The 27,203-nt window shown below is 47.7% G+C and overlaps 1 protein-coding gene across 1 annotated transcript in view; it reads right to left on the minus strand.

Annotated features, from left to right (window-relative positions):
• Window positions 1-25,566, minus strand: part of UBE2O (ubiquitin conjugating enzyme E2 O) — a 54,911-nt gene extending 29,345 nt beyond the window's left edge. Inside the window, exon 1 of the mRNA XM_065897171.1 lies at window positions 25,138-25,566. Within this exon, the coding sequence (XP_065753243.1) occupies window positions 25,138-25,566 (429 nt within the window). The remainder of the gene's footprint in view (window positions 1-25,137) is intronic.
• Window positions 25,567-27,203: the final 1,637 nt, after the last annotated feature.

A 27,203-nucleotide genomic window follows, 5' to 3' on the forward strand; every position in this document is an offset into this window, starting at 1 on the left:
GAGCAGTGCTAGAAACAGTATCTATGAGGAAAGAGGGAAACAACTTCCAGGAGAGAAGCCCAGGACTGTAATTTCTGCCGTCAAGTCTATGACTTTCCTGGGAATATGGAACAATTCTAAATGTCAGTGGAGAATTTAAAGTAGGGGTGGCTGGGCTAAAGGAAGAAACCAGGGTCAGAAATTACTCTCCAGAACGGGCTTCCTGAATGTCGATCCACATATCGTTAAAGACCCTCCCGGAGCAGACACCCTCCATCCCTCCTGCATCAGACCCGCCCTGCCCAGCAGGGCAGCCGCCAGCCTCATCTGGGGACTGAGCGCTTGAAATGTGATGTCTGAATCAGGATGTGCTGGAACACGGAGAGGATTACAAAGACTTACTACGAAGAATGCAAACTACCTCATTAATGTTTTTTACATCCGTTGTATGTTCAAACAATGTCTTGGCTCTATACTGGCTTAAATAAAATATATTACAATTAATTTCACCTGCTCCTTTTTACATTTAAAAAATTGAGGCCATGAGAAAAAAAACTTTCAATAGAAAGTGAGGCCACTTTCTATTGAACAGTGTTGGTTTAAACCAGTAAATTCTTTAAAAAAAAAAACAAAAAAAAACAAAGAGTTCCAAAGGGCTTAACGACACAAAACAGCAATGCCCTGTCTTACTGTCTCAATAGCGCTCCCCTGAGAAAACCACTTTCTAATTTCTTAGCAGTTTGAGTATCCACCCATATACATAAACAATATGCTTGCACCTCTAATTCCTAAGTTATTAACTGTGGACATTACCTAGGGACCTCCTGTTTCTTACCCGTCCCCTGACAACCCCTTACCTTGAGTCCATCCTTCCGACAGTTCTGCAGCTTTGACAGAAACAACCTGAACGTGCTGGAGTGGAGTAAATGCGGCTCACAGCTGGACTCCGTGTGCTCTGTGGATACACACAGCCTGTGTACGGATTGAGAATTCTATCAAAGAGCTGCCCCTAACTTTTCCAAACATGCTCACACAATCCATCAGGTGACTCTGGGTTCTGTCTCTCTTCCTTGGAGATCTCTCTCCTGCAGAATTCCAGCCTGCCTCTCCAACAGCCTGCCTGTGGGGGAATCTCGTTTTCTGGATCCCAGAAAACTCCCTTGTCTTGGTGGAGCACACCTCCCACCAGCTTCTGGAGGAAGGTCCACGGGAGGCACATTTTTCCAGTCCTTGCAGGCCTGAGAAGAAATACTCGTCAGGTAACTGGCTGCATGTGAAACTCCCACAGAACATCGAGGGCTTCGCTCTTGTCTTCCTACCCGAGGCCTCTGTCGTTAACTGGCACTTTTGCTCTGTTTATGTTCATTGTGATCCGGGCGGATTTATTTGTTACCTTTAGGGCTTTCTGCCTACCACACTTTTTCTTTGTTCTTTTTTCTAGTGAAATGACCTAGTTTTTATCATTCTGGATATTCTCCCTCTATTGGTTTGAAGGCTTCCAATCCTATTTCTATCCTTAACATTTTAATATGTCTACTTGACTCAGACGATCTAAAGCAAATCAGTGTCCCTCCCACTCTTCCCAAACGGTTCAAAGATCTTAGAAAGCGTTAATTCAGATAATCCCCTCTCATTTCCATCGATTGTCAGGATTTCAGTTTTTGACTCTCCTCAAGTCAGTAATGATCACCGTTTTGTAAGTTAAAGATGATTTAGCTCTACCGCACGTTTCTGCCGTATCTGTACGCCATTTCTTTTTGTCTCTCTCTCCTGGGTTTAGTTTCCTTCTTCTTGAAGTACAGTGAAGGTCTGTGAGTCAATGAACTTAGTTTTTCTTTCTGTGAAAAACGCCTGTATTTTGTTCTCACTATACTATGGAATGATAAGCTGGTCACTGAAAACTAAGCTTATTTTCCTCAGCACACTGAAGATTTTATTCCATCGTGGTCTGGCCTCACTGTTACTACTTAGACATCTGCTGAGTATCACTGCTGAACCTCGGGAGTAATCTGTCTTTTCCTCTCAAGCTGCTTTTAAGATGCTCTTGATTCCTCCTCTGGGAACTCCATCCGACTCTGCCTGGGCCCCTCCTCCCACCCTCTGAGCCTGGCACTTCCCTTCCCTCAATACCATCTATACCATCTCTCTGGATCTCTGCTAATTCTACTTCACTTCTTCAGATCTATTTTCCAGTTCATGTAATTCTCTCTTGTGGTGTGTCTATTCTGCTATTTAACATCTCCACTGGGTTTTTTTTTTTGCGGTACGCGGGCCTCTCACCGTTGTGGCCTCTCCCGTTGCGGAGCACAGGCTCCGGATGCGCAGGCTCAGCGGCCATGGCTCACGGGTCCAGCCGCTCCGCGGCATGTGGGATCTTCCCAGGCCGGGGCACGAACCCGTGTCCCCTGCATCGGCAGGCGGACTCTCAACTACTGCGCCACCAGGGAAGCCCTCCACTGGGTTTTATATGCAACGATTAGAGTTTTCATCGTAGAGATTTGGTTCTTTTAAAAAACAGTCTCTAAAACGTACTGTATCTTATTCTTTCCTTGATTTCTATTCTTTCTTTAAGCCCTTCAATCACTTTAAACGTTATATTTAATCTCATTATCTGAAGTTTTAAAATGTTGGAAATCCTCTTGTTTGTTGTGACAGCTGACTCTTCTTTATGATTTTTCTGTATGTTTAGTAATTTCTCAGCACGAGCTCATCATTTGTGGAAATCACAGGATTCCAAGTGGCCTGCGTTGTGGAAGGGTCATTCTACAGAAGTTTTGCTTTTCTTTCTGCAAGGACCTCCAGGAGCGTCACCAGCCTCGTGCTGGCTTGGGGATTCCTGAAAGTGGGTATGATAAATACAGACCTCAAACTCAGATGTTTCAATCGCTCATGGGAGACTTCCCCTAACACCTCACGGTGTGGGGCAGTGATAAACTTCCTCGCCATTTCTCTGGCTTCATGGGGGAGATTCTGTCACATCTTTTTTTTTTTCCCCTTTTACCAGGGAATAGCCCTTTGAGGGGATTTCTATTTCAATTCTACACATTTTCATTAAAATCCAGACTTCTATTATTGTTAGGGCCTGTTTTAGGGCCCAATAAACACCCCCCAGGCTGCTACGACATCAGCAGCCTATTCTGCTCTAGTTTTAGGTTCCCTCTTTGATTCTGGTGTCCTGTTATCCCTTTTCTTTCTTATATGCTTAGCTACATTTAAAATGTTTGTTATATTTTACATAGCACTTCTAAGTGACTGTAGTTAAGAGTGGTTCTACGTTAGCTCAATCTACCATGTCAGATTGGAAACCTACTCCATTGCCTCCTGCTTCCCAGGAGGTTGAAAATCCGATGCATCTTCATTCCCAATCTTTTTTTTTTTTTTTTTTTTTTTTTTTTTTTTTTTTTTTTGCGGTATGCGGGCCTCTCACTGTTGTGGCCTCTCCCATTGCGGAGCACAGGCTCTGGACGCGCAGGCCCAGCGGCCATGGTTCATGGGCCCAGCCGCTCCGTGGCATGCGGGATCCTCCCGGACCGGGGCACGAACCGGTATCCCCTGCATCGGCAGGCGGACTCTCAACCACTGCGCCACCAGGGAAGCCCCCCAATCTTTTTTATGCGACTGTTTTCTCTCTTTGGAAGCTTTATCCCCAGTGTTCTGGAATTACACAACGTGCCAGCTAGGACTTTTTCCATTCACCATCCTGGAACCTTGTGATCTTCAATTCTGGAAACATTTCCGATTTCCTTGATACATTTCTGCCCTTCATTTTCCCTTTCTCTCTTTATAGATCTCCTAGATGTCAGATATTTTATTGTATTTGCTGGGAGTCTTTGTCAACTCTTTTCTTCTAATATTATGTTTGTAATTTCCAAGAATTATTTCTTGTTCTGATTTTTATAGCATCCTGTTTTATTTCACTGACAAAATGTTGACTCTTATTTCAGGCTATTCACTATGTGTTCTGAGGGTTTCTTCTGTTCGCAGTATCAACTGCTTCCTCTGACACATCTTTCTCTTGTTTGTTCTAGCCTCTACCCTTCATGTTGGGAGCTTTCTGAATATGCTGTGATCCTTGGCTGTCCATTCCTATTTTAAAATGAGTCATCAGGGAAATCTTTGTGGTGATGGTACAGTCATGTACCTCGACTGCTGAGGTGGTTACATGAAGCTGCATGTGACAAAACGGCATAGAACTGTACACACATCGTATACATGTCAATTTCCTGGTTTTGCTATTGTCTGTGGTTATGTACAATGTAACCATTGGGGGAAACTGGATGAAAGGTGCAGGGGACCTCTCTGTATCATTTTTGCAACTTCTTATGAATCTATAATTATTTCAAAATAAAAAATATAAAAGTAGGGGCTTCCCTGGTGGCGCAGTGGTTGAGAGTCCGCCTGTCGATGCAGGGGACCCGGGTTCGTGCCCCGGTCTGGGATGATTCCACATGCCGCTGGGAGCGGCTGGGCCCGTGAGCCATGGCCACTGAGCCTGTGCATCTGGAGCCTGTGCTCCGCAACGGGAGAGGCTGCAACAGTGAGAGGCCCGTGTACCGCAAAAAAAAGAAAAAAAAAAAAATATATACACATACATACATAAAAGTTGAGGCAATAAAAAGATGATGGAAGCTTTGTGGACACAAGCAAGCCTTTGGACTAGGACTGATCATATTAGCTGGGGTAGCATCTAGCGTTTGCTTTGAGGGACTGCCAAACACTAGCAACTGCGGGCCTGTCTCTGACACTGTTCGTTCTCCCAGAGGGAAGTCCTCCAACCCCGCGCCTGGCCTGATCTCAGGCTATGGGATTTCCCCTTGAGCATACAGACGTCCATGAACCCCCCTTTCAGCCCAGGGTTACACTGACCCCTTCGCTCCACCTGAGGTTCCTCATCTAGAGTCTCCGGTTTGATTTCTCCGGAACATCAACCTCTGCGCTCGCGTGGGCAGAGGGGATAAATATTCTCTGGTTTGTACTGGAGGGCAGGTAACTTGGGGAATTGAATTTCTCCCTATACAGACTCTCAGTTAATCCCTCTGTCTTTAGGCCCAGACCGCACTCCCGCCCTGAGGACACCAGGCTTCCCACACTGCTCCTCCCTGGGCCGAGTCTCTGAGGCACCAAACATTTCAGCTCCTGCTCTGCTGCTGCAGTCACCATCCATCATCCACAACTTGAAACCTACTGTCAATTGTCTTCTCTCGCATTCTTTCTCCTCGTGGGCTTAGACATTTTTTAAATTCTTTTTTTGAAAAAATAAATTTTATTTATTTATTTATTTTTGGCTGCGTTGGGTCTTCCTTGCTGCGCGTGGGCTTTCTCTGGTTGCGGTGAGCGGGGGCTACTCTTCGTTGCAGTGCACCGGCTTCTCATTGCAGTGGCTTCTCTTATTGCGGAGCACAGGCTCTAGGCGCGTGGGCTTCAGTAGCTGTGGCACGTGGGCTCTAGAGCGCAGGCTCAGTAGCTGTGGCGCACGGGCTTAGTTGCTCCGCAGCACGTGGGATCTTCCTGGGCCAGGGCTCAAACCCATGTCCCCTGCACTGGCAGGCGGATCCTTAACCACTGCACCACCAGGGAAGCCCTAAAAAATCCTTTTACTGTCATCTTAGAAGGGCTTCTGGAGGAAGTGGAAATAAATGTGTTCAATCGCCCCTGTTTACCTAAATATACCATGCCAACCAGAGCTCTTTAACCTTAATTTTCCAAAGTACTTACACATAACCATGGGACACATTTGAAGACGGAGAGACGGTAATGTGTCAACAAAAACAAGAAACCACAAATTCAAAAATTAGAAATCCTCAGTTGCGACAATCACGTACAAGTATTTGCACACTACCTACTAGACACCAATGTATCTTTGAAGGGCTCTCCCAGTATTGCTGCTCCAAGATTCGAAACGGCGGGAAGGGAAAAGAAAGCACAACTCCCTTAGAAAGTGCCCCAGTCACCTGAAAAGGCCACCTGTCTGCTCCCACAAATAGCTTTTTGTTTCAAATGTCGGAGAAACTTTAAATTCCATAGATCGCTGTGATTCAACCATGACAGTCAGAACTGATCCAGGACAAAGCTGGGCTCCAGGTGGGAGAGACTCACTGTCAGTGTAGAGCAACAAGCACGAGTAATCAGCACTTTACACACTTGCAGAATTAAATTAGACTCTTAAATGCTAACCTAAAAACAATCGCTGAGAAAGTCTCAGGACATAAATAGCAGCACATGTGCCCCTCGGCAGACAGTCATGCTGCTTCAGGAGGGAGGATCTGTGAAGCAGCAGCAGCTAAGACACACTCGGAAAGCCAAGGGCCTCTGTGAACCAAGCGCCGTTTGTCACACACAGGCAACCTCTCACTGTTTCGGCACAACCATGCCTTCAACCTGCCGAAGGGCTACAGAAACGACTCAGTTACCAAAGCACATGCATGTCAAGCATTTCATCGCCTACTGCGCAAGAAATATTATAATCCGTACTACGAGAGCGAGCCAAGGAAAACAAAAGAAAAGATGGTATGGGCTCTGCCTTTGAGAAACTTCAACTGTAAATGGCGTCCTACGCATAGTTCACGTGACTGGTACGTATGTGAAACGCTGCCCCACTGTCCAAGAAGCCCTATTCAACAACCCCTTTCTTATTCTAGAGTGACTGTGGAGCAACAGGTGGAAAACACTCAGAACTCAGTTCTTAGAAAGATTTAGAACTTAAAGACCTTTCAGTTTATAAGGGTCTCAAATCCTCTAGAGCATATTTAAGTAGGAAAGGAGGTTGAATCTCAATGTAATGCAAGACACCTGGCACAGACCCCTATGACATGCATAGGGCACCTACCACAGACCTGTGAGAGTCTAAAGAACACCCAAATGCAGGGTCTCAGAGGCAAGCCAACACATAACCCAATTAAAAAAATAGACATAAGGGGCTTCCCTGGTGGCGCAGTGGTTGAGAGTCCGCCTGCCGATGCAGGGGACGTGGGTTCAGCCCCGGTCCGGGAAGATCCCACATGCCGCAGAGCGGCTGGGCCCGTGAGCCACGGCCACTGAGCCTGTGCGTCCAGAGCCTGTGCTCCACGACGGAAGAGGCCACAACAGTGAGAGGCCCATGTACCGCAAAAAATAAAAAATAAAAAAATAAAAAATAAAAAAATAGACATAGGATTTATGTGAATAGACATTTCTCCAAAGAAAATATACAGATGGCTAACAAGCACATGAAAAGACACTCAACATCATTAGTCATAAGGCACATCGCATCACAATGTGATACCACTGCACTAGGATGGCTACAATCAAAAGACTGATAATAACAAGTGTTGGTGAGGATGTGGAAAAACTGGAACCCTCAAACACTGTTGGTGGAAATGTAAAATGGTGCAGCCACTCTGAAAAACAGTTTGGCAGGTGCTCAAAAGAATAAACACAACCCAGAAATCCTACTCCTGGGTATAGTACCCAAGAGAACTGAAATATATATGTCCACAGAAAAACTTGTACAGCACACAAATGCGCATAGGAGCACTATTCAAAATAGCCAAAAGGGGGCTTCCCTGGTGGCGCAGCTGTTGAGAGCCCACCTGCCAATGCAGGGGACGCGGGTTCGTGCCCCGGTCCGGGAAGATCCCACATGCCGCGGAGTGGCTGGGCCCGTGAGCCATGGCCGCTGAGCCTGCGTGTCGCAACCGGAAAGGCCACAACAGTGAGAGGCCCGCGTACCGCAAAAAAAAAAAAGAAAAAAAAACACCTCACAGGAAAAGAGTTTAGATTTGTGGTTACCAGAGGCAGCGGTGGGGTGGAGGGGGAACTGGAGGAAGGTGGTCAAAGGTATAAACTTTCAGTTATAAGGTAAATAAGCACTAAGGATGTAACGTACAACATGATAAATACAATTAACACTGCCGTACGTTATATATGAAAGTTGAGAGTGAAGCCTAAGAGTCCTCTTCACAAGGAAAACAACTGTTTTTCTGTTACTTTGTATCTATGAGATGATGGATGTTCACTAAACCTACTGTGGTCATCATTTCATGATATATTTAAGTCAAATCATTGTGTTGCACACCTTAAATTTATACAATGCTGTATGTCAATTATATCTCAATAAAACTGGGGGGAAGAGCAGAGGCAAATTTTCAATATCATTTTTCTATGTTAATAGTTAAAAAAAATCTAATTCAGTCTCACTGCAGAACCATCACAGAGAAATTCTAAACAGGGTGTTAAAATATGCCTAGTCTCATAAAAAAGTTATATATATATATATATATATATATGCACAGAATAGACTATATCTGGTCATAGTGGTGGAAATGGTAGGAAGGAAACAAACATTTCATTACATACTCTTTTAAACCTCTTGAATGTTGTTCCATCTGCATATATTATCTATTTAAACACACACACACACACACACACACACACACACACACACACACGCATTAAGATTTCAATTTAAAGTCAGTCTTACAGGGCAGACAAGCTAATTAGCAATATTCCCCTAAACCTGCAATCATACGTACTGTGCGGGCTCCCAAACATGACGAAGAAACTGAAGCAGAGATAAACGATTCCCCCGTTAGTAGTAACTGCTGGCCAGCGCTATGCTGAGCGGTGCTCAGGGTGATCTCATCCAATTCCCAGCAACTGTACAAGATTCTGTCTACGGGTCTGGCTGTGGACACAGCAATTGCAGGTCTACATGCTGACGCCAAGCCCTGTGTCTGAACACCTCCTGTCCCTCCGCCTTCCCACCCCAGCTTACTCACTGCCTCCTCGTCCAGCCCTCTGCCTGGGGAATGCACACGCCCTGAACTGAAGGCACAACAGACCGGCCTGCCCATCCTGCAGGGCTCAGGGAAACCCTCTGGCACAAGAAGGGCTTATTTCTTGGCAACAGGGGCGCGGCCACAAAAAGGCCCAGTCAGCTAACCTGAGCTCTAGTCCTCGAGATGCTGCCAACTAGCTGGGTACTCCTGCATAAGTCACAAGAAGCCTCACCAAGGGGCTTCCCTGGTGGCGCAAGTGGTTGAGAGTCCGCCTGCCGATGCAGGGGACACGGGTTCGTGCCCCGGTCCAGGGAGGATCCCACATGCCGCGGAGCGGCTGGGCCCGTGAGCCATGGCCGCTGAGCCTGCACGTCCGGAGCCTGTGCTCCGCAACGGGAGAGGCCACAACAGTGAGAGGCCCGCGTACCGCAAAAAAAAAAAGCCTCACCATGGTGCTGGGAAATAGGCGTTCTAAGATGGAAGTGTAAGTGGGTACCACTTGGGGGGGTGACACTTTAGCAAAATGAATCAAATCTTAAAAATACGTTCTGGGGGGCTTCCCTGGTGGCGCAGTGGTTGAGAGTCCGCCTGCCGATGCAGGGGACGCGGGTTCGTGCCCCGGTCCGGGAAGATCCCACATGCCGCAGAGCGGCTGGGCCCGTGAGCCATGGCCGCTCAGCCTGCACGTCCGGAACCTGTGCTCCGCAACGGGAGAGGCCACAACAGTGGGAGGCCCGCATACCGCAAAAAAAAACCCAAAAAACATTCTGGGACTTCCCTGGTGGTCCAGTGGTTAAGACTCCGTGCTCCCAATGCAGCAGGCCCGGAATCGACCCCTGATCAGGGAACTAGATCCCACACACATGGCGCAACTAAGAGTCCGCATGCCTCAACACTGTGTGCTGAAACAAAGATCCCGTGTTGCTGCAAAGAAGACCCGGCGCAGCCTAAATAAATATATAAATAAGTAAATAGATAAATAAATATTAAAAAAATGTACTCCTATCCCTTGACCAGTAATTTCATTTAGGAATTTATCCTAAGAAACTTAACAAGATAGAAAAAAAAGTAGTATAAGATGTTAGTCCCATCATTTAAAACTGTGAAAAACAGGCAACAAACTAGCTTGTCAAGAGACTGGTTAAAGAAATGGTTTCATCCATCTGATGGAATTATGGGCATTCATTAAAAATCACGCTGTCAAAAAAATTTTGTTTTTAGTATTTATTTATTTATTTAAATTGGTTGCACCAGGTCTTAGCTGTGGCATGCATGTGGGATCTAGATCCCTGACTAGGGATCGAATCTGGGCCCCTGCACTGGGAGCTCGGAGTCTTAACCACTGCGCCACCTCAAAAAATTTTTTTGAAATGGGGAGAAAATGTTACGAAATAGAAACACCTCCACCTCTGAACACCCAACTTCGGAACACTGTAGACAGGCCCAAAGCTACATTCCAGAAAGAAAACAGTCCTACTCAGCCTTTCCAATTGTGCCTGCAGTGAGTCTGCATGTGTTCCACAAACGTTAATCCCATCACATCTGAAAAGAGCAAAGGCAGTGGGCACCACAGCTGCTGTTAAAAGAACTTGAATATGCAGGCTCCCAAGGTTACAGATGACAATTCCAATCAAGAGAACGCAGAAAGAGCATGATAAATCGTACTTGAAGAGTAGTTTATGGGATGAGCTGATCAACAGAGGAAATGATCCTGAAGGGCTGAGCAAACCCCTGTGAGGTGCCCACAGTGCCGGCCTCTGTGAGGAAGAGGGACGGATGGGTGCAAAGACCCGAGACCCGGGCACCTCCTCAGCCAGTGTCTGTTGTGGGTTCAGCAGAAGGCTCGGACCTGAGACCCTAAAGCCGAGGCAAGGTAAAAGTGGCAAAGGTTTTTGTTATTGGTGTTCTTTGTTTCTGAAAGACAATCTGGGAATGAGTCTTTAGATTCGAGCCCAAGAGAATCAGTGTGCATCAAAGCATGAGGAGTCGCCTGCACACCGACAAATCTGACCGAGTTCCGACGCAGATGACACCGTTGTGGGAAACGTGCGTTTTAGAACACTGACCAGCAAAGGGAAGCAAACTGTCTGGGTTTAAAGCTTCCACTATTCTGTGGAAATACACGTGGGTACTGCAAACTTGAACTCCTCCTGGACACTTGCAAACGGTCCAGTTTACGTTTGTTAAGTGGTGTGGGACAGGGGGAGGGATTAAGCACAGCATGTATTTGCGAAAACGAATAGTTATGTGTTCATAGAAGACTAGAATAACCATCCACTGAAATGATAAAAAGCAGTTATACTTGAGTGGTGGAATCATAGGAGACTTTTTTTTAACCTACTTTTTGTATGTTCTTGCAATTTTGTATCAAGTATGTATAAGTAACTTAATATAACTTGCAATCAGAAAAAATAAAAAAGCTATCAATCTAAGACAAATAAGAGAATAATCCCACCAATTTTTCTTCAGTGTTGGACCACAGAGGCTGAACAACAGGATGTTAAGTCTGCACTTTCCCTACGTCCCTGACCCTGGGTGCCTACACTCCCACGCCCTCTGCATTCACCTGTCTACCCACTGCCGCTCTTTCTGCCAGCGGCTGCCCTCTACTCTCCACAAGTGCTCTCCATGGTTACAGGTGGCTTCCGACTGCCTTCTCTCAGAGAGCATCTTGCTTGACCCCTTCTCTCTGGCATCAAAAGCTGTTGAACAAAGTTCTTCAGTAAGATAACTCTTAGGGAAGAGGATGAAGTGTGGATTAGGTAAAGAAAGATCAATTAGAAGGGTTTTTCCAACATTTGAAAGGCAATTATGCTAAATGCAATGTAGTACCATAGATTTGGACCCTGGAACAGAAAAAAGACATTAGTGGAAAACTAATCCAAGTAGAAGTGTGTAGTTTAGCTAATCGTGTGGAACCAATGTTAGCTTCTTGCTTTTGACAAATATACCGTGTTACATAAGACGTTAACATTGGGGGGAAGCTGGGTGAAGGGTATACCAGGATCTTTGCAACTTTTCTGTAAATCTAAATAGTGTCTTTTTTTTTTTTTTTTTTGCGGTACACGGGCTTCTCACTGTTGTGGCCTCTCCCGTTGCAGAGCACAGGCTACGGATGCACAGGCTCAGCGGCCATGGCTCATGGGCCTAGCCGGACTGGGGCACGAACCCGTGTCCCCTGCATCGGCAGGCGGACTCTCAACCACTGTGCCACCAGGGAAGCCCAGTGTTTATTTTTAAAATGCAATTATGAGGGCATGAAATAGGACAACAATAAGCATAAAAGAAAGATGGGGGACAGACTGAACACATATTTCCAAGGCAGGTATCTCCCTAAGACACAGCACATCCAAAACAGAGTCCTCACCCTCTGTCCCCATCGCTATTACTGGAGGGACATCACCTGATCGTGCCCTTGGGAAGCACAGGTCTCTGCCACATGTCCCCTCACTCCCTGAATGCTGGGGGACCACACGTCTGCAGTGAATGGCTATTACTCTTGCAAATGGTTATTACCGTTTAATGAGGACAGAGCTTCAGTTTGGGGAGATGAAAAAGTCCTGGAGATGGATGGTGGAGAAGGTCGCACAAAAACGTGACTATAGGGGCTTCCCTGGTGGCACGGTGGTTGAGAGTTCGCCTGCCAATGCAGGGGATGCGGGTTCGTGTCCCGGTCTGGGAGGATCCCACGTGCCACGGAGCGGCTGGGCCCGTGAGCCATGGCCGCTGAGCCTAAGTGTCCGGAGCCTGTGCTCCGCAACGGGAGGGGCCACAACAGTGAGGGGCCCGCGTACCACAAAAAAAAAAAACGTGACTATACTTAATGCCACTGAACTGTGCACTTAAAAATGGTAAATTTTATGTTATGCATACTTTGCCACAATAAAAAACAAGAAACGTAATGGCTCCTCGACTCCCTCCTGATCATCCCGGCACCTGGCCTGCCGACGCCCACTGCTGCAGCCCTGTCAGTGCTACACGTGCTCTGCTTCTTACTCCCCAGAAGCCCTTCCTGCCTTTGTGCCCCGCTGAGCAAAGCTTCCCCAACACCCCTCCACCTCTCTAACCCCACGACCCTGACTCAAAGCTTTACGACTGCTGTCTCAGATTCAACAGAGTCCTGATTTCACTTGGGAGTTAGGTCCCCAGGTCAAACTAAGCATCATCAAAATTATCCTTGAAAAATTCCTGACGCCATCACTAAGTCCAACACACCAGCTTTCCCTCTGAAGTCCTTGGTTTACACTTAGGGGCCATTTTGTTTGAAAAATCAGTACTTTCAACACTCTGCGTGAGCCATGCATATATATATGTATGTGCAAATTCAACGTACAGAAGACACAACTCACTTGCCCTGTATGTAAAAGCCTCCTAACTGGTCTCCAGGATCCCCAGCTCCCCTACCTAATCCATCTTGTGAGCTGCTGCCAGGTCATTCACTCATTCACTGCAAACTTTGAAGTGGCTCCTCATTATGTAAAAAAAAAAAAACACAAAACAAAACCGGAAACAGAAAAACCAAACTCCTGAGTCTATCATTCAAAGACCTTTATAAACACAGAGCAAGTGTGATGCAGTCTTTGAGGGGCAACTGCCTGGTTTAACCCAAGCTCTTCCACTTACTACGTGACCCTGGGCAGCCTCAGACCCGTCCTCATCTGTTAAATAATAACACCTGTTTCACAGGGTTTTCCCACTTGAGCTAACACATGTAAAGTGCTTACAACAGTGCCTAGAACTTAGCAGGTACATGATAAACGCTGACTGTTATTATTTGCAATCAGATTCAAGCACATTTGCTGGCACTCTCTCTCTCACCTGCCTTCTCCTCACCCCCACCTTTAGCTCAGCAGTTCTCAAAATGTGGCCTAGGGATCCCTGAGGCCCTTTAAGGAGGTCCAAAGCCAAAACTTCCTCAAAACACTATCAAGGTGTTACTTGCTCTGTTCACTCTCATCCTCTCACAAGTCGATGGTGGAATTTTCCAGAGGCGACATGATGTGATGATGTCACTGTTCTGATGGCTAACAGAATGTGTGCCTGGGTATTCCTGAGTTTTAAATTTTGTTTAAATTTCTTATATGGTAAATATCGATACAACCCATATAAATGAAAGCTCACTGGGGGCCTCAATAATTTTTAAGTCTAAAGGAGCTCTAAGGCCAAGTGAACTATCGCTCCGGAATGTTTTCCAAACTTCCAGCCTCTCTTGTCTTTGTTCACATTGGTCTTCCCACTTAGGACACCCTTCTCTCCCAGCACTGTGATTCCAAATTCTTACCTTTCAAGAGCTAGCCCAAAACCTGCCTCCAGGAAAGCTTTTCCTAATGCTCTCCTACTAAACTCTCTTGAGTGTTCACTGCACCTTCAAACGGAACCTTATGTGCACTCCTTCATTCACTCATGAAACAAACATCAGTGCTGCTTTGGGCCAGTCCTCTTCTAGGCACTGAGAACAGAGACGTTTCTGACCCCTTCCTTTCTGGTGGGGGAGACAGCAAAGAAGGAAATGAAGTAATAAAATCTCAGAGACTGCAGGTGCTATGAAGAAAATAAAGCACTCTAAGGGGTTAGAGGAATGCTGTTCTCTCCTATCAGACTCTGTTTCTTGAGCAGTGCTATCCAATATAGTCGCCGTTAGAGAAAGGAGAATGTAAAATATTTCAATAGTAATTTTTATACTGATTACACGTTGGCATGATATTTTTGATACATTGGAGTAAAATACATTACAATTAATTTCACCTGTTTTCTGTTTTCTTTTCAAATGTGGTTCCTTATTAAGGTTAAAATTACAAGACCTGGCTTACATCATACGTCCATTGCTCAGGACCCTTCCAGAGCACAGGCTGGCCAACTGTGGCTTACAGGCCAAATCCAGCCTGCTGCCTCTTTTTTTTTTTTTTTTTTTTTTGTGGTACGCAGGCCTCTCACTGTTGTGGCCTCTCCCGTTGCGGAGCACAGGCTCCGGACGCGCAGGCTCAGCGGCCATGGCTCACGGGCCCAGCCGCTCCGCGGCATGTGGGATCTTCCCGGACCGGGGCACGAACCCGCGTCCCCTGCATCGGCAGGCGGACTCGCAACCACTGCGCCACCAGGGAAGCCCCACTGCCTCTTTTTTAAAGTAAAATCTTACTGGAACACAGCCCATGCCCACTTGTTTGCTTAATGTCTCAGTGTTTTCACACTGCCACAGCAAAGGTGAGTAGATGTGAAGGAGACAGTATAGCCTGCTAAGCCGAAAATATTTCTACCTGGCCCTTTATGGAAGTCTGCTGGCCCCTGATCTGGAGGGCAGGGTCTGGGGGGTGTCTCCACCTTCCACAGCACCCAGCAGTTGCAGGGGCAGCTGTGTACCCAGTGCAAAGAGCCCAAGGGATTTCCCTGGCGGTCCAGTGGCTAAGAATCCACTTCCAATGCAGGGGACTCGGTTCAAGGGGAACTAAGATCCCACATGCCTCGGGGCAACTAAGCCCACGCACAGCGACGAAAGAGCCACGAAAGATCCCGCGTGCGGCGAGCAAGACACGACACGGCCAAAAATAAATACATTAATTAATTAATTAAAAAAGAAAGAAAGAAAGAGAAAAGAGCCCAAGCTTTGGCAGCACAAACACCCAGGCCAGCCCCTCACTAGCTGTGTGCCTTGAGTGAGTTACAGGCATCCTCCCGGTTTTAATCTCTTCCTCTCTAAAATGGGGACACTGGCCACTTTAGGGAAAGAGAAAGATGACGCACGCAAAGCAAGCATTCCACTTCCTGGCACACGGCAGGCACCCCGCTGGTCCTGGCTGGATGAAGGACAGCAATTTCCATCATTTTTCTCTTGGACTGGTTACATTATACTCATGACAACTGTCATATATTTTCACCCTAAAAAGAAATTAAGTCCAATGGAGCGCCTCAGCGACAGCTGTGCATTAATACTGGTCAGTAGGCAAAAGGGCAGTGGGGAAGAAAACAGGTCTTCCTACCACTATGACCTGAAAGCACTGCCTGGTTTTTAAAGGCAACTTAATTTCCCTTCCCTCCTGTGGCCCCACCTTTTGACAATTTCTGGCATTAACACTGCTACTAGAAGACTAAGCAGAAGGGAGACAAAAACCTCAAACCAGCTGTATATGCTTAAAACTTGGGATGGGGGTAGATTAAAAACTGAAACTACTGACATCAACAGGGTTTTTAAGGACCTACGTCAGTCCAATTCAAAGGGCAGTTAGTCCCAACAAGCAGAATCTGTATCACAGGGAGCATATTAGACGTGCAGGTCCTCAGGCCCACCCACCCCAGTCTGTTTCAGAAGAATCTGCGTTAACAAGAGCCAGGTGATTCCAGGTGATTCCATGCAATCAGCCTTTACAAGTGCCGATCAGATATCATTTACCCACGCTTTCCCCACTCCCCCACCACTGATAAACAGGGATGGTTAGATCCATTTTTTTTTTTTTTTTTTTGCGGTACGCAGGTCTCTCACCGCTGTGGCCTCTCCCGCTGCGGAGCACAGGCTCCGGACGCGCAGGCTCAGCGCCCATGGCTCACGGGCCCAGCCGCTCCGCGGCATGTGGGATCTTCCCGGACCGGGGCACGAACCCGCGTCCCCTGCATCGGCAGGCGGACTCTCACCCACCGCGCCACCAGGGAAGCCCCCAGATCCATTTTTAATTGAAGGAGTTACTCACTCCTACACGTGAGTCACTCAGAATATAAGCTTTCACAGAAAGCTCTCTTTCTCAAGAAGCGTCCAACCCAGGGAGAGAACCCGAGTGTGTCGTCTAAGTACCATGGGGCTTGAGACGCAGGGAACAGCACAACTGATTTGGGGAAACAGATTAGCTGGAGTCACCTGAAGAGGCTGGAGGCCATGTGAAACATAGGTGAGGAGCCTTGAAGACAAGCTAAGGCATGACAAGCGGCTGGGGGGTCAGCCTGGGATCCTGGGTCTGGAGGCAGGGAGACCAGGAGAGGAGTCTGGACACCAGGCAAGCAGAGAGCGAACCAGTCCAGGAGAAAGGACATGCAGAGGATGCAAGAGGCGTTTCAAACAAAGATTTAATGGCAAATTAGAATGGGGGCCTGACACCAAAGGTACAGACAACAAAAGAAAAAACAGATTTGGGCTTCATGAAAATTTTAAAACTGTATGCGTCAAGACATTACCAACAGAGTAAAAAGGCAACCCAGAGAATGGGGGAAAATATTTGCAAATCACATATCTGATAAAGGGTTAATATCCAGAATACAGAGAGAACTCCTAAAACGCAACAACAACGAAAAAACAAACAACCCAATTCAAACATGGGCAAATGACTTGGAATAAAAGGTTCTTCAAAGAAGATATACAAGTGACCAATAAGCACGTGAAAAGATGCCCAACATCGCTTATCATCTGGGAAACGCAAATCAAAACTACAATGAGATATTACCTCACACCCAGCAGGATGGCTATGATCAAAAAATAAATAAATAAAAAACAAACTAGGATATGGAGAAATTGGGACCCTTGTGCCCTGTTGGTGGGAATGTAAAATGGTATCACTGCTATGGAAAAACAGTGTGGCAGTTGCTCAAAAAAGTAAAAATGGAATTACTATATGATCCAGCAATTCCACTTCTGAGTATATCCCAAAAGAACTGAAAACAGGATCTCAAAGAAATATCTGTACACCCATTTTCATAGCAGCATGATTCATAATAGGGGGGAAAAGTTAGAATGGGAGCCCAGAAAGGTAAATTTAAAATGATCCCAAATGTTCTGATTTTTACAAGATGTACACTTGAGTATTTAGAGGTGACCGTCACCATGTCTGCTACTAACTTACCAATGGCTCAGGAGGAAACATATTCGCATACTCTCACACACACAGATAAAGCAAACTTGGCAGAAGGTTAACTGCTGACTCAAGATGGTTGTTGGTAATTAGTAATCACTGGACTAGTCATCCAACTTTTCTGTATGTTTGAAATTTTTTCATAATAAAAAGTTGGGAAAAGGCATTTTTAAAATTCCATAGATTTGGGGTGGGGAGGGCAGTTACACGTGAGAAGTCTGAGGCTCTAGAGGACAGGACAGGGCTCGCAAGTAAGCAGCTGGGAACGCGCTGTGGACGTGGAAGTCGTGTAAATGCAGGTACCAGCTGCGCTGCAGGAGCCGATGACAGCACTGAAGAGAAGACAGGAGGAGAGGAGAATCTCTGAGAGAGGTAAGAGGAAAAAGGTAAGAGAGAAAAGTTCACTACAGCCAGTATAGTGGAACCCAGTAGAAGAAAGGTGCCAGTGGGAGGGTGATGGACCATATCAACAAGGCTGGCAGGTCAAAAGGACAGGAACTGAGAAAAAAATCAGTGAGTACAGGGACCAGGAATTCACTAGTCCTTTGTGACCTTCAGAAGAGCTGTTCACACCCAGTGGTGTGAGGCCAGAAGGAGAAAGGCTTGGGGTGTGCCAGTCACAAGGAAATGCAGACACACCCCCCTTCTCATCACGGGGTGCTGGGGTACCCCCCAAAGCACACCAGGGTGGGCGAGATGCTCTTCCTTCCTCACCCTGAAGGTGATATCATCAGCCTTCAGGGCCCTCGAACTCCCTTAAGTAATTAAACAGAGCAGACAAATAGGATGCTTTCAACACGGAGTATGTCACATCCTGATGCTGCCAGAAGCCACGCAAGAGACACAGATGTGTGTGTGTCTGTATTCCTTCCCGCCTGTACTTTCAGGGGGCCGGCAAGGACAGTCCTGTGGATATGCCTGTCAAGACGGCTTCACTAGCCCTCATCACAGCAGCATCTCCCACAAAGAGGATCAAAATTAAAACAAGGAGGAAGAACCTCATCAGAGCTGCGGAGTGTGAAAGACCAGCTCTCGCTTGCAGGATGCAAATGCAGAACGCTCTTTATACTGCAGGAACTCTCTCCAGCAGCTGGGGGGGGGGGTTCATTTTATTGTTGAATAGGATTGAATGCCTTTTCCTTTTTTTTTTTTAAAGCACTACTCAGTTAAATTTTTTTAACTGCTCAGATTGTCACAGTTAGAATGGATTTTTACCAGATATAGTTATGCTATCAATTTAAACCAGAAGCGAGCTGGTAAGTGTCTCATTCCTTTGACTTCGCTGCAGAAAATAAAAGGTTTCCGTCTCTCAAAATATGCAAACCAAAAACCCCTCAACCACTCAACTGGATTTAACCCCAAAAGGACACGCATTCCAGCACTTACTGCCTAGCTAAATACTCCTGAACAGTGTATCGTTTGCCTCAATGTTTAAATCATAAAAACTTTTTCACAATCCTGCCTCAGAAGAACACAGTATACCTGCGGACAAAACTGACCAAAAGATCCATTCAACACAGTCAGCCTGCACTGAAGGGCACGAAATCCTCAACTGCAGAGTGCAGCTGGAGAGCAAAACAAGGGCAAAGGAGCTTGGAGTAGATAAATGCAGAGGGCTCCCCGTTAACGTGATTCAGTCCTATGCTGAACTACAAGAAATTCCAGTAAGCGTTTTGCTCTTCTCTGTCTGTAACCACACGTCAGGTGGCTCCTAATAAAGCCCCCGGAGGCTGGGGGAAATGTCAGCAAGAGAAGAAATTCTGAACGTGTGTCCCTGCTCAGTAAGAGCTGCCACTGTGGACGCAGCAGCGTGAAAACTCGACTTTCTCAGGGCTTAGCATCGAGCCGCCAGGCCAGTGAAGCCTCAGGGAGGAGCTACAGTTAAAAACACCAAACTGCTAGTAAGTACAAGTGACAGCACCTTGTAAACTGAAAAGCACTTTGTTAACGGTCCTGACGGCCATTTCCCCCTTTTGAGCACCCTCCCACCCCGATCCAGAAGCAGCCTAACCTCTGGGCAGCAAACTCCGAAAGTTCTTTCAATCGGAACAGAAGCACAGATTATGTCTTCCAAGGGTTAAGGCTTTTTAAGAGAACCCACTCATCACCGAAATCACCCTAAATTCAACTCTGAGGGGACCACAGGGTCAGCTAACACTGATCACGGGTCCAGCATTGTTGTGACAGCAATTCACGTCACACACTATACCTGCACCCCTCTTGTAAAGTACTGGCCCCATAGATGTTCCACTGGACTCCATGAGGCCCCCGGGGAAAAGAGTAAAAAAGAGAAAAAGTTCCTTTCAATGGAACAGGAAAATGACAAAGAAGAAAGTAGGAATACCAGCGATGTGGGGATGGGGAAAGCACTAAAAGACCTTCAATGTCCTAAAGCCAAAACAGGTGGGGAGCAGAGTCTGCTGGGAAACTGACAGGAGAAGGGACTGGAACTGAGCGGAACTCAGCCTCTCTCCGAGGAGTCCTTCCGAACCTGAACCTGACTCGTGACTCAGCATTCCCAGCCGGAGGGTGACAACAGCAGCAGGAGAGGGGGCACGAGGTCAGGCTGGATTTCCTAACACCAACCTTTTCTAAGACAACACAGAAAGACCAGTTACTCAGACCTGCTCTGCTGCGGGAGATGCAGGTGGGGAATCAGACTTACAAAGGTTCCTTACACTCAACATCTAGGGGTGTTCACAAGTTCTCCGGAAATAAAATGTGTTTTCTGACCATTATTTTGATAACGACCGAGGGGCCAGGGAATGACAACTGTAGAAGAGAAGCGCCCTGCAGCGCCAACATGGTGTTTCCCCCACACACCTGCTCCCAGCCATGATCCCCTCCCTCGCGGCCGCTGGTCCACCTCCCACCCATCCCAATGCCCTGCCCTTTCTCCTCACCTGCGCTTCCCGCCTACTCCACTATGACTTCTAAGTGTGCAAAGACTGGATGATTAATGCCAATCACAGGGTCTGTGACTCACGTTTGATTAGGGAACTCGATATAGTAACGACCTATGAATCCTCAGATGACAGCAAACTATATTTACTTCCATTTGTATTTGGGTTCCTCCACTTATTAGCAGTGTGACATTGGACAAGTTACTCAACTTCTCTGTTCCTCAGTTTCCTCCTCTGAAATACAGGGATGATAACAGTACCTAATTCACAGGGGTACTGCAAGCATTAAGTGAGCAATACACATAAAGCACTTATGGAGTGCCCAGCACATAGTACCACAATAATGAGAAGAACAAACATTATGTAATCTTTAAGTACAAAAGCAATACTCTGTCATCCCTATAATTCATAATCCCATTACCTGTCTTTTGGGAATTTCAAAAGAACGCCTCCTGGATTCTGCAAGATATACATAACATACATACATACATACATACATATTCATCCCCTCCCCCTCCTGGAGGTTGGTGGACTTTGGCAGACGTCACTTTAAACGTGCACTACTGAATTTCTTATAAAGTAACAGAGAAGTGAAGATCATGAGTATTTATAGAAGAGGCTTAATAAAGAAATCAAATCTATAATCCACCAGGTCACAAGCAACAACATCATCAAACAGGAATTCCTACACCCCTGAAACAAACCCCTGTGGTGCACCTTTTGCTTCCCTTTCGAGTGGCATCACCCTATGACACATGGACGTGATCTCCTGCAGGGACGGGGCTGGCTCTGTCTGATGGACATCAGGATGGTGTCTGCTAAGAGCCAAGTGGCTGCTACGGGCACCACCTGGCGACACTTCTGGTTATTCCACCTGTGCAGGCTCATTTCCGGGGCTAGAAAGACAGACCTCGTATTTTATTGCAGAGAGACAAAATGAGGCAGTGACAAGGCCAAGGTCATTCAGAGTAGGTGACAGACAGGAAGAGCACCCAAGGGTTTTGACTTCCAATCACGGGACACAAACACACACCCTTCATCTGGTGAAAGTGCCCTTGAGTCAGGTGGCGAGCCAGACAGAGGCACCACGAAGGCACTGAGGCCTAGGAGTTAGAAACCGGAAGCCAAGGGGCGAAGACTAAAATCACAGAACAACGGTGAGATGCCACAAGCGCTGTGATCCTACCTGAATAAAATGCAATTAGATGCACTTAGTCCTGCATCTTGCTTAACCTTACATCACTAAGAACAACTGCTTTTAATGAGCCCAGCACCTGGACAAGCGAAGGAAGCAAACTTCGCACGCTGTGATGCGACACTTAAATAGCTTTCCCCATGGAAATGATGGCCTGAGTAGGAGACAAAAATAGACTGAAAAGCCAGTTCCTGACATCAGGGATGCTCTACACACACACACACACACACACACACACACACACACACACACACACACCCCACACAAAACATCTCACAAAAGCAGGATGATCACGAACAGACAGCTTTAATTTAGACATGAAATTTCAAGCCAGGTAAGACCTTGAAAGTTGTGGCAACTGAGAGCAAAAGACAACGCACAAGAGATGGGAAAGCAAAGGAAAGCTAAAGCAGTGTAAACAGGAAGGCCCTAAACCTGAACAGACAGCAGTTAGCTCTCTTCCTTATAGGGGCCACTCTGTCCAACCATCTCACGTGGAGACCAGAAAGACCCACCACATCTAGCCAATGCTCAAGAAGGGGAAGAGGCTATCGGCATTTGGCTTTATTCCAAACATTTACTCAAAGGATGACCGCTGATGGGGATGGGGCAAATCTCCGCATAGGAGATCCATGGCCAAATGGGAAAAGTTTCAAGTAGATAAATCAGCTACCATACTGAAGGGGTCAGGAGCTCAGGGAAAGGAAGGAGCACGAACTGCGTGCTTCTTTTACGTCCTGAAGAAGCGTAACTTTGGCTGCTTGAAGCCTCAGGAGCTGGACCATAAATTCCAGTTTCCAGGAAGAACTCCTTATTTTATTTCTGTTGATAATTTTCATGGTAGTGGCCAGGAGTGGGTAGGACTTGTTGGCCAGGCTCTTCATCTCTCTCTCTGAATTTTCTGAATTTGTTCATTAAAAACTTAAAAGAAATTAAGAGACTAAGATTACTCATTGTCTACCGTACTAACACGAAAACTACAAAAACACTCCACAGCCTACTAAACAATCCACACTAACAGGACACTACTTACAAAATGCCAATAGTTAGCAGCTTTAAAAAGAAATGTTTCCCAAGATTGTCACTATTGTATTCTATCAATAACTGGGTTCTCAAATCTCATAACCAGATTAGTGGGGGACTAGGAATCAGAACCTAAATGCTCAGCCTCGGTCTAATGGTCTTTCCTTTACGGCACACCGTCACCTCAATGGATTTATAAGGAGTGGGAGGTGAGAAGGAAAACCTTCCTAAACCACAATGCTGCAAGGTCCCAGGACCCACCCATCACCCTAGTGGGTGGTCAGGAGCAAAGCAAGAGAGACATTCAGCTGACCAGGGTCATCTGTGCCTACGGCTCTGGGTAACAGAGAGGTGCCTATCAGGTATAAACTCGCCTCTCCCTCCCCCGTAAGCCTACTCTCAAATCCTAAAATCAGCAGTGGGTCCTGCCATCCATGAATAGACACTGCATGTCACCACTTCCTAGAATTCTTACATCCCTTAGCTTCTGCCAAGCTCAGAAGCTGCAGAAACTACAATGGCAAAGAAAACATCACCACTGGAGCCACGATGGATTTCAACAAATTCAAAGCAAGTCAAGACGGCAGCTTCAAGATATATCCAAGCTGGTGCCTCGAAGCTACTTTCTACTAAATTCCAAAATAGGTATTTTAAGTCAAACTTCGTATAATTACACATGGTGGGGGGAGGCGGACTGAACATAAATGTAAACAAAGTTGACCACCAGTGTCAAGACGAACAGGAACAACAACCGATAGACATGGCAGCTCCCGGCAGTGAGCTAGGCCTGCCTCCCTGAGTCCCAGGGCAGGAGGCCATGACAGAGTAAAACGAGTTCCGTTCCAAAGTCACAAACCTTTAGAGAAGATGGTTCGGGAAAAACATTTTTTAAGAACCCACGGGAAAACGCTAGCAACCATTTGCTAGTGTGACAGCGTAAAGAGCAAAAATCTTCCCTTCCCAACACGGCAATACTGGTGGTAATTTTTAAGAAGCATTCTGCCGCGAAAAGTAATCTTTTCCACATACTTTTGCGTGAACTTATCGTTTTCTCTCTGAGTCAGAGAAGCTACCGCCTGATTTGTATTTCTCTAAGGGGAAGCCAGGGGTCCTGTGTGCAGATTTCTATGTCTGTGGATGCCCGTGCGCTGGCCAGGAAAAAGACCTTGCTGGTATCAGCAGTCACTTCTGCCACTAGGAAATGGATCATAGGCTCTTCCTGGGAGTGGGGCCTTTTCCCCCGCCTGAGCTGTCATCACAGACCCCCTGTGCAGGTCACCTTTGTCTCCCAGGGTGTGAGAAACCCAGATTAACTTCTAAAGTGCCCTCCCCTGAAATCACACCACTCAACATCCCAGGCAGCTAAACCAGCCCAGGCCTGATTCCTGCTTCCCAATACAGCGATACTGGTGGTAATTTTTAAGAAGCATTCGAAATGTTTTCTTGAAGGAGAGGAGGAGGAGATGAAGAAGGGGTGAAAAATACAGGGTGTGTGTGTGTCTGTCTGAATCACTGATAGGAATTCACACTCAAGAAAACAAGTCATGAAAACCACCAAACCAACCTTGGTTCACAGTTTCAGGTTTATGACAATGAATGCTTTTTGCAGTTTTGTAAAACTGCAGTATTCACCAACATCATAAGGGAGTGTGACGTTTCCTTAATGGCCTCAGGTAAAAAAAAAACCCTTCAGGTTTCCAAATGGGTGGCTCTCCTCCATCCATAGTTCTATAGTTTTTTTTTTTTTTTTCAATTAGTCCAACTGTACTTAAGAGTCATCAATCCCAGTCAGCAGCTGTCACATCCCTCCCTGCTCCCCCAGTACTATTAATATCACAGCTCTGATTGTTAATGATTTACTCAAAGTTCCCTGCAGCAATTAAAACGAGACAACAAGGTAAAACACAAAGGAGTTGGTTTTCTTCACCCATAATAACGCATTCTGTAATCTAGTGAACTTCTTGCGGTTTTATGTCGGCCGCGATTTTCACCTCTATCTTTGTTTTGGAATGCCACAACCCCTCCCTGCACGGACCGGACCGGCACGGCCTTCCTTTCTGGATGCACAATGCAGCATGTAGCTCTTTGGGGGTCAGCAAAACGCCGCACCGGTGTAAAGCCGAGCGTGCCCGAGAGCCCCAGGAGTTCCCCCCACTAGAGTGGGTCCCCATACACAATCTTGAGGCCGACACCGCAGCCTAGTACGGCTTGGAAGTCCTCCGTGTGCGGAAGCCCGGGGCCCGGTGGCCCAGGGCTGGTGCAATGACTTTGCACCGGAGCGTCCCCTCCGCTGAGGCTTGTCCTCCCACCTCGGCCCACTGCAGTTGCACCATTCCGGGCAGCGACCCGCACGTCTCCACTCCTACCCTAGGGCTCTAGCTGCCAACTCGGTCCTCCGTCGGCCCCCGGCCCCGGCCCCGGCCCCCGCCCGCCGGCCCGCCGCCCAGCCGCACCTTGGTCTCCTTCACGTGCTGCTTGACGCCCTCCGGGTACCACTGGACGCGCACGTAGCCGCGGCGCAGCGGGCTGGCCCGGCCCTCCTCGTGGCCCGCGCCCCCCGCCTCGGAGCAGCCCGAGCTCCCGCGGCCCTCCTCCTCGCCCTCCGAGTCCGAGTCCTCGCCGTGGATGAGGCGCACCAGCCCGAAGTGCACCGAGCCGCGGTAACGGCCCGACACCAGGTCGTGAGAGAACAGCAGCCGCTGCGAGCCGGCTTCGGGACCGGAGTCCGAGGACGGCCCGGAGGCCGAGTCCGGGGCGGGCGCCGGCGCCGGGGCCGGGGCGGGGGCTGCGTCCGGGGCCGAGGTCTCGTCCGGGGCCGTGTCTGGGACCTGGGCGGGAGCCGAGACTGCGGGCGCGGGTGCGGGTGCTGCTGGATCCGCCATAACTGCTCTGCGCGAGTCTCGGGCGGCGGCGGCGGTGGCGGCAGCAGCAGCGGCAGCAGAAACGGCAGCAGCGGCGGCGACGAAAGAGGCGCGGGCAGGCGGGGCCAGCCGGCGCCGGGGGCGGAACCACGGCGCGCTGACGTGACCTTACGTGCCGTCGTCGTCAGGAAACCGAGATGCGGTTGCTAGGGGCTACCGCCTTGTCGCTAGGGGACGCTGGAGATTCTGCCTGGGGCGGGGGACGTGGTGGGGACGTGGTGGGGACGTGGTGGGAACGGATGAACTCCACGAGGGCGAGCTGGGCCAGAGAGGATAAAAGTAGAGGGAGCGGGCTGGGGTGGGGACCCAGCAGGAGGAAGTAGAGTGGTCACCGAGGAAAAGGGGAGTGGCCGAGGTGGGACGGAGGATGGTCCGAAGAGTGTCAACAACACTTAATGAGCTCCCCTGGCGTCTCCAGTCTAGTCATAGGCACTGAGAGGGATACAGAAAGAACAAGGTAAAGTTTCTGTCCTCTAGTTGTTTACAATCTAGTTGGGGAGGCAAAACATGTACTGTACACATTAAATAGCTTAAAAGCAGCTCCAAGGCAGCTTGTAAGCAAGGCCACATAGTGTATCTAGAGTGTATTGCGTTAGGGAATTCCGTGCACAGCCTGGAAGGTTATGACCCCTCAGGGATTGGTCAAGGGGTTGGTGAAGGAGTCCCAGAGAAAGATCAGAAAGGTAAGCAAGTTGGGCTTCCCTGGTGGCGCAGTGGTTTAGAATCCGCCTGCCAATGCAGGGAACACGGGTTCGAGCCCTGGTCCGGGAAGATCCCACATGCCGCAGAGCAACTAAGCCCGTGCACCACAACTGTTGAGCCTGCGCTCTAGAGCCCGAGAGCCACAACTACTGAGCCCGCGCGCCGAAACTACTGAAGCTTGAGTGCCTAGAGCCCGTGCTCCGCAACAAGAGAAGCCACCGCAATGAGAAGCCCGTGCACCACAATGAAGAGTAGCCCCCGCTCGCCGCAACTAGAGAAAGCCCGCGCGCAACAATGATGACCCAACGCAGCCAAAAATAAATTAAATTAAATAAATAAATAAGAAAGGTAAGCAAGTGTTAGTGGCCCCTGTGGTTTGACTTTAAATACATCTAAATGAGTAAATAAGCCTCAAGCTCTAAATAAGCCTCAAGCTCCTTGAGGCTTATGCATGGCAAGAGGTAGGATAGTGAGGTAGTTAAGAGTAGAAGCCATAGGGGATTCCCCGGTGGCGCAGTGTGAGAATCTGCCTGCCAATGCAGGGTACATGCGTTCAATCCCAGGCCCGGGAAGATCCCACATGCTGTGGAGGTACTGAGCCCGCGCACCTAGAGCCCGTGCTCCGCAACAAGAGAAGCCACCACAATGAGAAGCCTGCGTGCCGCAAGGAAGAGTAGCCCCTGCTCACCACAACTAGAGAAAGCCCGCATAACGAACAAGAAGAGTTTGATTCCAATTTTCAAGCACTGCCACTTACTAGTCTTATAAAGTTGGCAAGCTGATAAACTTGTTTTCACCTTAATTTTCTCATCTGTAAAATTGGGGAGGTAATAGCAGTACCCGTCTCATCTGGCATTTGAGAGGATTAAGTGAAATAGAGCAGTGCCTGGCATATA

The sequence above is a fragment of the Phocoena phocoena genome, chromosome 19 (genome assembly GCF_963924675.1).
Source record: "Phocoena phocoena chromosome 19, mPhoPho1.1, whole genome shotgun sequence".
Lineage (NCBI taxonomy): Eukaryota > Metazoa > Chordata > Mammalia > Artiodactyla > Phocoenidae > Phocoena > Phocoena phocoena.